At 35.3% G+C, this 14,392-nt stretch overlaps 1 protein-coding gene across 2 annotated transcripts in view; it reads right to left on the bottom strand.

Annotated features, from left to right (window-relative positions):
• Window positions 1-14,392, bottom strand: part of LOC110381084 (leucine-rich repeat-containing protein let-4) — a 322,306-nt gene that overhangs the window by 132,759 nt on the left and 175,155 nt on the right. For both annotated transcript variants that reach the window (XM_064035053.1, XM_021341295.3), the window contains one exon: window positions 7,133-7,181. In XM_064035053.1, the coding sequence (XP_063891123.1) occupies window positions 7,133-7,165 (33 nt within the window). In that variant the 5' untranslated portion in view covers window positions 7,166-7,181. The remainder of the gene's footprint in view (window positions 1-7,132; window positions 7,182-14,392) is intronic.

Genomic DNA, 14,392 nt, shown 5'->3' with positions numbered 1-14,392 from the left:
GCGTGGTTCCAAAGAGTGGATAAAGAATCAAGCTTGAGCTTTTGAGCTCTCAAGTATGAGTGTGTGTGTTCGATTCCAGGTTAGGCAAGTACCGATGCAACTTTTCTAAGTGTGTATGCGATTTCTAAGCATATCTTGAGTACCAATTGTTTTTGAATAATTGCTGTTCAGATGTGCCGAATGCAGGGTTAATGTTAGGTTAGCAGTGAAATTGTATAAGCAAAAAAAGGTTAGCCGATTGATGTAAAGGATTATGATGTCTTAGGTTTATGATTCAAATTTTAACTTATGGTAAAATCGATCCACAGAGCTTTTTAATAATGGGATATGGACTAAATCGGCCGCGAAATATAATTGTCAATATTTTTATTAAGTTATTTTTCCTACTAACACAAAATTCATAAAACTATCACTCCACAAAAATTCTCCAAAAATATTTTCACCTCAATAAAACAACGAAAGTTTAACCTACAAACAATAGTTTGAAACCAGTTCTATATAAGTTCTATATTAATGCATTCGGAATGTAATTTCCACTGTTCCGTAGAACAGAGATGCGTGGGAGTCGATGCGACCTTAACGCCTACGGAGTGAATATGCATTGCAGTATGTGTCAATTTGTCGCTATTGATGCATTGTTTCGTGCAATGCAGTGTAAGGGGTTGGACACGTGTTTTCAGTATCTATTTATAGGGAAATGTTAAAGGAAGAAATTATCTTTGAGAGTGGCTTTTAGGTATACGAATGACTAAAGAGTGATAACATGTTTAAGTTTAGCGAAAGTATATTTTGCAAATTAGTTGCAATTGAAACTATTACTTGTCAAAATTCAGATTAGAAATAAACCTATTAAGAATTGATTCAGTGAAAAATCTTGAAAAATAAATAAAAAAATATTGCACTGAAATACATAGAGGATTGTAAAGTAAATTTTGGTGCTAAACAACATAGTTGTGGTATTTTTGGTATGTAACTACATTTCCAATATGTTTTCAATAACATTCAAACTAAATCTAACCAAAATCAAACATACTAGTGACGTCCGACAACATCGAAAACATAAAACCGATATCGATAAACAAACTTATCGACAATACACGCGCACCTTTACAGTTATGCAAGAATGAAGATCTATTTCGTTGCAAATAAATTCAAACACTGGCTTCATTGTATAACATTAGTTTTAAATGAGAGCTCTTGATTGTTCGCGTGGGATTTCTGAGTGGGTTCAAAATTGCATGGGTGGTCGAACTGGTGATGTTTTGGCATATAATCTGATAAACATCTGTAAATGAGGTGCATTTTCTGACAGCTTGCATGATGTAGAATTATTCTAATGCGATGGTAAATACAAGCAAAAGGAAATATGAGTACCGAAGTTCGGTTTTCTTGGTATGGGATTTTTGGAGCAATCTTGTGACTTTTTTATGCTTTGATTTCTGAAACTTACGCGAATGTTAGACATTGAAATAAAACTACTTTTACGGATTTTATCGCGGTTATATTAATATTATTTAATCACGACGTTTCGGATCCTTTACAGCATCCATGGTCACGGGCAGACTGATTACCGCTCAACCCTTCTCTGTATAAGAGGAGGCCTGTGACAAGCAGTGGGACGGTAATAAGCTGATGACAAGCAGTGGGACGGTAATAAGCTGATTATGATAAATCCTAGCCAAATATCTACATAAGTTACCATAGGTATTTATTAATTCCATCCAATCAAAATCTTCTTCATAAATAACAAAAACTTAACTAAGGCGATAAAGTTTCGCTCAGTTTACTTTATACCTAATTAATTTCTAATTACATATTCAAGAGTTAATTTAGCAGTTTCTGCAGCGGTGTTTGATTAAACCAACTAGTTTGAAGCTAGGCTATAAATTGTAGCCTACATCTGCCTAAGTGCCAACACAGTAAATTCTTATACGCCACACAAGATTAATGGCGCCGCACTATTTGTGTTATCACATTATTGAGCATTAGTGTTGTAACTTCGACTTATCGATGTTAAATTGTGTTGTACAAATCTATCGATGTAAATGTTTGAATTATTTTCTTTATATTTATGCTTAGAATTGTTTTTTCGATTTCTTTTGTGTTTTTAAATTGAGAGTTGTTATTTGAACGTTAATCAAAGTTTCTTTATGTTTAGTTTAACTAAGTTGCAATAAATAATGATGATAGTTTTAGCAATTTATAAGTTAGTGATGAATAAGAAAAGCGTTTGACAAAGAAGATTGGTACCTATCATTAGTAATGTGACTTTAAAACTAGTTCGAATATCAAACTTTTTCTTGAGATAACTTGTTTTATGAATTATCTATTTAATTTTGTAGAGCAAGGGTTCATTAAAAGTTTGTTTTAATTCGTAAACAGGTCGTGAGAATATCAACAACCTACTTTGCACGGAGTAGTTTTCAAAAGTTTTTAGTATAACTGTTTTTAGAGTGTTCTTTTTTCCATAAGCCTAGATACACCGAAGTTGTTTTAAAGCTACAAAATTATCAATGAAAATGTATGCTTAATTAACTATAACATTCAATTCAGTTGTTTATGCACATGAAATATTATTTTTAATTTCACTCCTCAGAGAGCATAGTTATTTTCAATTAATTTGATAATTACTCCACTTCGATACAGTCACGAAGTTGCGCATTGCACACCACTAACTCGCATAGTGCTGCCTAAATATTGATTCGATTAATCAACCTCTCGATATATTTGTCGATCGATTCGCTCGCTAGTCGTGGGAAACTCAATTTGGATCTCAATTATAGAAAACTATTCGATATATGCGTTCGTGTGTCGGGTAATAAATTAAAAATGGACGCCAATCTCACGGCTGTTTGACTGTTTAGTCAGTATTAATGGCGTGCATTCGAATTTCATTTAGCTAACTGATTGATTGAGACTTTGTTTGCCTTTGTTAATGTAGTTGAAACTTTAAATTGCCGATTAGAGATAAAATAAATTGAGCGTGACTAGAACTTTAGATATTTTCTTTGTTTAAGAGTAATTATGCAGGATTTATGGCTGGTACTTTCTGTTCGCGCATTAGTCGAGTATGATAATTCAGGAATCGTGTTGCGCCATAAACAAACATAGATACAATGGGGAACAAAGGAACCGGCGACCACACACTGTTGAATTTTAAATTAAAATTTTCAGTTCATGAAATATTAACACCGGAATAAAGCTGGGTCCGCACTGTCGTGCGCAAATATTCAAATATGCGCTTGCGCCGGTTCCCACCGCGTGAAAGGTCGCTAGTGTGCACTCTGTGTTATGCTAAGCAATGCTGAGATACTCCTCTGTAGATGGAGTGCCGACTGCGTGAGTGATGAAAGATAAGCGATATTGAAGTATTGATGTGAATTTTACTTTTCTTTGGTAATTTCCAATGATATAATGGGAAAACCTATGTTTTATTTATACCTAACCTTGATTCAATAACCAAAATATCATAGAAGCAAAAAAATTGAGAATTATAATATAATAATTTGGCAAAACTTATAAAATATGTAATTAAATACGTGTATCTTTGAACAACTTTCCGGAACTATTTTTTAGTTATTAGCTAATTATTTAAATGTAAAAATCTACTCAAAATTCACTAAGATGCATTACACTAATTAAATAATGTATTCTCAAGCAACATTCTAGAAAAATCAACAGTATGTAACTCCCCATTCTATTTTTTAAACACTGCAAATCGCTCACCTCTTCCCCTTAGACCACAGCTCTCCCCACAAGAATGGACGCATCGTGGCGCATAAATAAATGCAACTTTACACAGGTGTATCGACTGTTCGCTGTGCCGTACACGACTCGTATGCGGTTCGCGCTTGCCCACTATTGTTTACCTTCAAGCTATCTTGCTTAAGAGGGCTGCTAGAATTCTTTGAATGAATATTCTTTCGTACTTCCGTGTTTCGGATGCCACGATTAAGGTAGGACTCATTTGAACCTAGCTTATTTGCCTAGCTGTCATTTGAACATCTTTAGCAGTCGTTACGGGTAGTCAGAATCTATACTAATATCATAAAGCTGAAGAGTTTGTTTGTTTGTTTGTTTGAACGCGCTAATCTCAGGAACTACTGGTCCGATTTGAAAAATTCTTTCAGTGTTAGATAGCCCATTTATCGAGGAAGGCTATAGGCTTTTTATCCGGGTTCGTGCAGATGTTTCCACTGGATGCGGATGAAACCGCTGGCAGAAGCTAGTCGGTAGGTATATAATTAACCTAAACCTTACATAATAACTTCTCTGTCCCATGAGTCATATGTGATACCTACACACTGATAGTTCAACTATTGTGTCTGTTTCTTGGATAGTGAAGTGGTTAAGAATAACTCTACCTATACGTAATATATTGGAGAAAATCACGTGAAACTCCGTTTGGACAGTGTGACAGACAGACTAAAGCGAACGGAGGAGGCTGTCTCACAATATTATGTGGTGAAAAACTTTAAACTGAACTCAGCAAAGATTAAAAATAAAAAATATTTTAAAGCCTTTGTTGATATAATATAAGTCTAATGTTTTGGATAATTCCATTCATTTTAGGCCAGAAACTAATTCATTAAAAGGTTTCATACAATCTCAAGTCGCAATAAATAAAATAGCTAATAAATAACAAAACATTAAGAAAATAAGATTATGAAGCTTACGATTAATTCTAGCTTACTAAGAGAAAATAGTTTCTCCTTTCTTTCTGACCTTTACAGGCAATAAGTTTCAGACGTATTATATTTATGTGAAGAAAATAAAATTTTATTTTATTTCGTGGCTTTACTTATATTCCTTTAATATAAAAATGTTCTTTAGAAATGGAGTTTAGAGATATAAAGAATATTTCTTTATTGTCGTTATAAAGTTTGAATGGGTAAATACTATAATGCCAAAAATTTTATTGCTTGAAGGTATGTCTCAATATTCTCAGGGTAAGACTGCAAATAATCAGTTTTTCTGCTATTTAGATTTATATTTTTAGCTGAGCTATTTTAAAATGTATACTTTACAAGCTGATTTTTGAACAATGAAATATATGCATATGCCATTAGTAAATTAACGCCCAAAAATCACATCCAAACCTCTATTTACTGCTACGCTATTCAAATTAATACTCTAACCACTCTGACATAAGGTCAATATTAAATTAACAATACGACTAAACAATTCTTCCTGCATAAAAGGTAGCGTGCAAAAAACTTAATCGGTCATCTTGCATTCCGTGCGGCTGCGAGACGCGGCTTGCATACTGCGCGAGCGCTGCGCAGATTAGCGCCGCGTGTCATGTGACCAGTTGTGAGGGAATTTTGAGAACTGAGAATTTGGTAATGAAAAGTGTATGGGTATATACAAAGTATGTATATGTGTGTCTGTGTTTAATATAAATATTATGTATTTTGATTCTGGTAGCCGCATATTTATTGAGAAGCTCTCGTTCTTTTGAAGTCAGTTTAAGAGAATAAATATGTTTTGGTAGTATCTGGTATTTGATTGATACTTTTTGAGGTTAAAATTGATTTGATAAACTTTTTTTCATTCATGCGCTGAAGATTTTCACGTACAGCTACGTTTATGTTTTATGTATCGACACCAGCTATTTATCTTCAAATCTTGCTATATATTTTCGTATCACAAACAAACTAACCTCAAAATATATGATATAAATGCATAAACCCAATCAAAACACACAAATTTGCCCGCCATAAACTACCAACACATAAAACCACAATTTTCCACGCGTGTCCTATAAATCTATGCCGTCATGCAGCCCCTAAGCGCGCGTGCCCGCGTCCAATGCGCCCGGCTGCGCGCACGCACGAAGCAGCCCCAACTTCTATGCTAATACTTTACTTTGTGAGAAGAAAGTTGAAAAGGTCAATTCATAATGAAATTTTTGATTAAACATACTTATTTTTTTCGTATTTTTTACGTTTTTATTTGTTACGTTTCGTATTAGTTACACGTGCAGTTAAATAATGTTTAATACGTTGAGGCACATATCTAATTCTGAAAAAAATACCAAATGGCGCAAGACACCATGAGGTATTTACCCGAATATTGAAATTCAATAAACCTTCACATGCTAAATAGCAAAACAGCAGATAGAGTATAGGGAATGGCAGTAAATCTGAATGAAACTTCTGGACTTTTCTATAATGGGAGTAACTGCTAATGTATTCCATAGCGACCTTTCAACTTGCATGTAGATTCTCCATCGGTTTTGGAAAAAGTCGTGCGTGTTTAGATTTTATTTGTAATACAACGATTTAAGTGGCTCGTGGCTCATACTGATTAATGATTGATCAAACTGCAAAGTTAAGCTACGCTAGTTGAGGCCAATTCATGGATGGGTGACCGTATTTCGTAAAACTCTTGTTGAGATTATGAAAGATAAATAAAAATATATACGTGTTCAATATCAAAATATTATTATTTACTAGAGAAGAGAACAAAGTCAAACTATCAAAAAATATTGGTACCAACCATTTATAAAACAAACTACATTTGAACAAGCAATTTCCAAACAAAACGCGATCGAATGTTTCAATTGAAAAAATATGGCTTCAAAAGTAAATACATATACAAAAAAAAAGAGAAAACTATCCATAAACAAAACAATTTATATTTATAGTCTATAATTCATACGAATATTTACGTTGGCAACATTTTTATAGAAGAAACGTTTTATTTCGAGAGGGTCACTTTAAATACACCTTGAAGTATAAAAATGGTGATTCTATTCAATGCAAGGCGAAGCCACGGAATATATTAGGAATAACATTATGCCAAGTGTTCTAAGAAAGGATTTTGTATCAATGAACGGACTGGCCGACAGGTTTTTATTCATAGATATAGTTTCTGGGGTATTTTTCTCTATGGTTCGTACATTTATGTCCAACGGTTTGAGTTGTAGTGGAATTGGACTATTTTACATGAAGATGTAGAAAAGAATTTCTTTGTTCATGGAATATGGCATATATAGGCACGTTTTTTGATATTGAACTTTTCTTTATGGACACTGGGTCAGTTAAAATGAATGTAAATATTGTGGAGATGAATTTAACATGTATTTTATAAACATATGCGTAGTCAATGCTATAAAAATGAATCTTACCTCACATATCCGTTGGTCTGTTCTTCGTCTCATTTCAATCCACAAAGATCTGAAAATAAAGAAAAATAATCATTAGATTTTGTTTTAATTAATCAATCATACTCTCTTTTGTATCTCAGACTATTTTTAATCCGGTTCCCAAAAGGAGGGTTCCAATTCGACCGCGGGTGTATATTTTTATGTCATTAAAATGACCACTCAAAATAATTTGCATCATAAACAAAAAACAACACCATCATTTGCATGCATAGATTGTTTCTCCACGAGCATTACATATTCACCCTTCGTCCTACAAATACCTACAATAGAGCAATATCTACCAGCCACTCAAACACCTATTACCAACCACCCCCACTTTCCCAGTATCGACGAAATTCCATTCAGGCCTAGTTAAGTGCAAAAAGTTCAATTTGCGTATATTTCCAAGCTTCCCCGCCTATTTCAACGTGATGAATAGGCCTGTCAAAGTTGCCAACTCATTCTTTTATATTGCACGCTTTATTTTTGGTTTTCGCTAATGAGCTCCCCGTTAATGGCAACCCTTTGGGATGAACGGTTACAAGTGAATGGGAGATGCAAGTCATGTAATTATGTGTGACACGGCACCATGGGTGCTGGTGGTGAGCGTACATTTTGTTGGGTTAATTAAGGATAAAGCGTTTTTTGGGTACCCTTGTAGGATTAAGTTACACAGATTAAATCGCGGTGCAAAAATATTGGAGGCTTTCAAAATGGAGTTATAGCACTTTAACTAGACGATGTAGTCACTGGTGTCATGAGATGACGCCATCGCACTCAAAGAGTTCAATATATCACAGAAATACTTTTGCAATTTTTAGTCCAGCAAAGATTTAGTGCCAAAAAGTCAGTAGTCTATTGTGTGAAGGCCAATCAGTAAAAGCAATGGTCGACGAAAGGCCGTAGTTACTTAGCGCAAAGGAATGTAGGCTAGGAGAACTAAAATGCGGTCAGTTGGTCTAGTATCGGCGCCATGTCATTTTGGAGATGGTTTTGGTCAGACTGTGTAACGAGTGTTACGTTGTTAGGACTGTTTGTATTTTTAGTAGATGTTTCGAAGGTTTTGTAGGTAATAGCGCCTGAATTAATAGCTACTTCATACAGGTGTAGTAGATGGATTCAGTTTCGGGAAAATATTTTAATGTAGGCTCAGTGTGTTAAAAGCTTAGACCCATATTTGATGATTAGTGATTAAAACTCAATCTACTATGCTCATCTTGAACAAATTAATGCAGTAGCGCAGAAGACAATGTTTTATAGTATAAGCAGGAACATCAAAATAACGAATTTTGTTGAAGGGTCCACTTTGAAAATGACAAATTCCGAACAGTGTCAAAACTGCAAGTAATTTTGATTGTTTCTTTGAAAGAATCGATGCTGTATCTTCTGTTTGATGTCCAACTCACCCCCTAACAAGAAATAGCGTGAACAGTAAGTAATACTTTCAAGAGGGTACTCGTTATTCAAGCGGAATTCTGTACAAAGAGCCGCTACCAGCTTTCGTTGGGTTCGTCGCCTTAAGACAGGGATGCCAAACCATTGTAAGCATGTTTTATTGTTCAAATAAAAGGGTACCTAAGTTTAATAAGTACATGAATATTTTTTGAGCAGGAAAACAAAAGACAAGAGGTTCGAGATTCTAAACTTTGGAGGTTCGAATCTAGATGCGATGCTCGTTTGTCTTCCATATTTTAGTATCGATGTTTGATTGTTTTTTTAATAACATAACTGAAACGAGTGCATGGGTACATATTGCTCATCATATTATTGGACTTTTTTCAGAAGAGTCAGATTTTGCAAATGGTAAGGTTGCATTTTTTCAAAACTCGGACAACCATTATAAACACGCACATATTGAGAGTCAAAACTGCACCACGCACTACCAGCCAACTCCAAACCACAGGCAACCGCGATATAAGATTCCTACGTCACAGCACACCACAAAAGGCGTGATTTACGACCCCTGCCAATTCCGTGTAGATTTCTATGCGTGCCATAAGGTTTGCCAGCCCTGCCAGGGAGATTAGTATTCTTCCCCCGTTCTTTCACGCATAATAAATTTAATCCGGGGATTGCATTCGTTAATCTCATTATTCTTGTATATAGCTAGTTGTATAAGGAATAAGTCTTCTGGAACATTGTTTTGGTTTGGGGTATTTAGAATGCAACTACGGTTTCATTAGTAATCGGTACCCTAAGTATAATTTTCTGGCAAATATTTTGTGGTTTGGTTCCCTCTGGTTAGACTCTAGACTCTTAACTTCGAAACGGGGATAATAATAATGTATGAGAAGTTCTAATATGGTAAAAGAAGAATTTATATATTTATTTACGAATTTTAAGTAAATTAATTAAAATTCTGCGTCGGAGCATTTTATAAAGAACCTTGCTTGTAAGATGACATAAAACTGACGTTATGATGGTATCCAAGTACCTGAAATCATCACCTGTTTACCACCATTAATGACGAAATTATTTTAGGTCTTCAAACCTCTAATCGTCATATACTTCAGCCTATCTTACATGTTCCACCCTCAATAATCACAGCACATTTAAATATCATATTAGTCTTCTTCGAAAGCTGCCAAAGGTCTCTCTCCGTCCGTGTGTTAGTTCCATGTATTGGTCTTATGATGTTATTGTCTTTAAGGCATGAATCTATAGGCACTTTGGGCTGCTACCGAGAATCTCACTGGCACAACATAATTCTGAGGAAGAGAACCTTTACAAGAATTTCTCTATATGTTTTAGATCAAAATACTTTGATAACCTAGTTATGTCCTCTCTATCTACCCAAACAGAGAAAACCTGACATACGAAACATAACATGCCTTTTCTCGTAGTGGAAAACTAAATAAGTCGTTGACAATGGAGCTACTTTATTAAGCTGATGATTCAAACTTCATCGTATAATCGTTTCACAAATAGAACTTTTGCAGGTTCTTATGACACCTCATAACTTAGGTACACGCTTTCAAGGAGTAGGTTTTCCGGAGAAGATAACATAACTCGGTCGATATGATACACATTAGGTCCTCATTAAAATAATCTGGTCATAATGATATTATTTCAAAAACTGCACTTAGTACCATTAAATAGCACATTTAAAGGTCACTCCCAGACACCGTATCGTAGTACTGCGTACGTGCGGAACCAATGGATTCAGCAATGGGGTTACAGCACCATCGTGATCGGCAACCTTCAACACGTTTGAAAACAATCGAAAATAATCAGTTTTCTTAGATCAGTAGTTCAATTTTACATGCGATTGAGCAATTTTTGAACTTCCATTATTTTATGAAATTGGTTGTGTTTTTGATTGAATCAAAAGCTTATGAAATAAGTGTGTTTCAAATAATAACCAATACTGCTATCGGGAATATATGTCACAGTCAACAGTACTCATGAAGAATAGATACTCAATGACCATCAACCACGCGATATAATGTACTGTACTAAGTACATAAAATGATCTTCCTCGAAAACTGTCCCAACCAGGGCCCAGAACATTTACCGTGTCGGTTGAACCGCACATTCTTGTGACTGCCAAGAGTACCAAGTCTCGTTTCTCACGCAACAAAGGGCCAGCCACCGACCGAGGTCCCACCGTCAGCGGAGCGGACTTATTTCTCGCTCCGCTTAGTTTTAATTGAAAAGGGGTAGTTAATGTATCGTTATGCTGAGTGGAATTTAGTGCAGTGAATGGAAAGTATTAAAAGCTGATAGGCTGATAAATTGGAATATCTCCCCTCTTGTCAAGGACTATTATTTGGCAAACCCAGTCGTTTAAAAATACATTAATTCTTAATTGTGTTTTTGGATGTAGGCTTACGTCTACTTATCCAGAAAAAGTGTTACTCTATCTTCATAGATGACATGTTTATTGTGAGACCTGCAGTGAGAAATATAATGACAGTTAAACATGAAACTAGGCCATGCATAGTCCCACAAAACAAGCCATTTGCAACCCCTCATCCGCTCATTATGACTCGCTCATTTCACAGTGCGCCCTCAACCCAACCTTTCGCTGTATTTAGTGGAAGTTTGTCGTGCTCCAAGAGTTTAGGCTACAAATGATGGACCGTAATTAGTAAGTTGCGTGAGTTTACGCACAAAATAGTCGAGGAGCTCTCGTTTGAGGAAATATTCCGGAATTGAGGATAATGCGGTTAAGAGTGCTGCGGTTATGTTGGGTAGGAACCCTTCCCTTTATCGGTGACATGTCGTGCCTAACGGTTTTTGATAAATTCTTTGTTTTCTGTTGTCTTTTGTTTTGTTTAAAAAGCAAGTTTGTAACCTCCACTGGGCACATGTCCAACCTTCTAGGTAGTACTGAGCAAGACCACAAGGGAAAACCCAGTATCGGTTTACTTGACCTGGAAACCGAAGACCCTATGAACATCAACTTCTTTGTCAAGAGGAAGTGAAATCTCAATTTTTCACAATAACATATCTAATGAATGATGCAAGTTTTTATTTCCATAGACTCTATGAAAAACAATCCGCATAAAATAACCATAAATTAAAAACAATACGTAACCTTAAAAGGGGATTCACAACATGAGAAAGCCATCGACACGATTTTCCACAGTTTTTGACACAAGTTGCATCACCAAGTATACCCGCAAACTCCCAACTTTTTGTCGGCCGATAGTTTGTTCCGGTGCCAAAATCAGTATGAAGATGAATGGTAGTACGCACATTACAAAGATCAGGTATTTAGCTTGAATCAGACCGACTGAAAACTTAGATAAGAATCCCGATTTAAAAAAAAAAAATTGCCAACCATCGGGTCAACTATCGGCCGACTGTTTAGTTTGCAGTTTGCGAGTACTCTAAGTATTTATTTATTGACGCGGCGGCCATTTTGTATATAATTGATTGAATCATTTTACGATGCTAAGTCGGAATATTGACGGCTTAAAAATACTGAGTTATTTTATGGCTTTTTAATGAATTTAAGTTTTATGGTGGACATGAATAATGGATGTGGTTTAGATATTAATATTTTATGTGTTAAGTAGTTGAAGGTGAAGCGTGTTATTAAAGAATGCTTGGAGCTGTGTTGCAAGACAACTATGCATATTAAGAAAGACCGAGAATAAACCTCTTAATTTTCTCCGAAATTCATAAAATCAAAGATACTCTTAAAATATCTAAAGCAATATTAACTATAGAAAAAAACTACTGAGTCACAAATAGGTTAAGAAAATTCCTTACAAGTAATTTTCCAACGGTAGAGCGATCAGAAGCCTTATATTACACAGTTCTTTAAGTACACATATTTTCTTTAGAAAGTTATTGGATTTAATATTCTTTATGCTTTTTAGAGGCACGTTCTCCGTAAATAAAGATTTATGGCGTTTTCCACATATTCCAGGTGTGTGTCGAACAAGATTTCGCGGAAAATTATTTTGAGTCATGCCATTTAGGAATATTAGGATTGATAGGTATCTCACATTTTCAGTGCTCTTTTATAGGGAAAATAAATGATATACTATGACAGCGTTTCCACACCAGCGTGTATTTTCCGTTAAATGAAAGTAAAGATGAGCCATTTAGAAAGCGCTGCAAGAAGTCTAAGTTTAACCCTCGCTCTGACTATTCATAAATACTAAGGTAGTATAATTAATCATGATAGGACTGCGAAGAAAACTGTTGCATCTACAATCAAGTAAAAACATTTAACCTTAACCTCTAACCCTTGCTTAAACCTCAAACAAATTCCACATCTGCTTACATAACAATTTAAAATACAATCATAAACAAAACGAAATTACCATTAATTATCGTAGCTGAATAAACAATAAATATTAAAAATTAAAATATGAATGGCTGAACAGATCGCCGTGTGCGTTAATCTAAAGATACACGTAGCTTAGACTAAGATCCACAAATCATTTCCTTTTATCTCGATCTTTACTCGTTGACAAGTTGACAATACTGCGTGGTACAAGTTATAAGCGGGAACTGGGAACTGGGAACTAGGAACGTGATAGTAAATGGATAATGATAGCTGTGGGTGGTAAACGGAGGATGAGCAATTATAACTATTCTACCACCTTCCTCTATCTATACCTGTAAGACTGTGAGTCATAGTGAGACATAAGATATATCTGCAAGGGTATTCCTTTATAATTATACGATTCCGTGTAGTACCTATCATCTAATTTTTTTATCAATATTTTCTCATTAAGTACTCTTCTTAGAAATTCAAGATGTTTTTTATGCTTTAAGTTAAAATATCCCTATTTACACTTAAGTTGATCGTTTGTAATCTTTTGACAGTCATTATGAAGTCATTTATTAAACCACCTAAAGGTCAGGAAGGCTCCTAATACTAGGTGTAGGTGTTTGTTTCCGATCATTAAATCCAGGAACTTTACTAAAGTTGAAAGGTTAGTTCAAATTCAATACTAACTCTGTTGACATTTTAACTTTGTTAGCGTATTGTATTCAGTTACAAATACCATCTCGTTAGAGACAAACTTCAAATAATTTAGAACTACATGATATTTTAAAATGGGTATAATTTAGGCGGTCACCAAAAATATTTTTTAGGCTCTAAGCTGAGGCACCAAATAAAATAAACAACTCCAAAAAAAATAAATTGACCTTATTAAAAGGGCACTAAAGTATATAATATTATGATCCAAAAAAAATAAAATAACATCAGAAAAATCGCAAATCTCGCACAAATATTATTTTTGGTTCCCAAAATGGATTAATGTTTACCAAATTCTATCCAACTAAAAGATTAATATTACTACCAAAAAACAAAGTTAGAGACGAAAACGAATCGCTGCAAAACCGACTCCACGTAGTCTTGTCTGCCCTACCCCTAGAGTGCAATTCAAAACCGCGTAGGCGCGGAGGGGCGAGGCGGCCTGCGAGCTGAGGCGCAGGTAGTTTTAATGCTCGCCGCTGCGGCTGAGGCTGGCCGGCTCGGCCGGCCATCAAGCCGAAGCTGCGGTGGTGAGCGTGAAAACCATCTGCGACGATAAGCTCGCATGGGACCGCCGGAGCCCCGCAGCGCCGGAGCCGTGACAGAAGCCATGCTTGCTGCATGTTGCGTGCTTACATTTTAAACGTACTGAGTTACACACAAATTCATATAAAAATGAATAAGCGACGTACGTTTGGGAACCCCAGTATATTAATTGGTATTTGGAAAATATTCTAGCGATCGTTAGCTTTTTTAGTCTAACAAAAATGTCCAAATTAGGAGTCATGCTATTACAT

This window comes from Helicoverpa armigera, chromosome 6 (genome assembly GCF_030705265.1).
Source record: "Helicoverpa armigera isolate CAAS_96S chromosome 6, ASM3070526v1, whole genome shotgun sequence".
Lineage (NCBI taxonomy): Eukaryota > Metazoa > Arthropoda > Insecta > Lepidoptera > Noctuidae > Helicoverpa > Helicoverpa armigera.
This window is presented reverse-complemented; position numbering and strand designations above follow the sequence as displayed.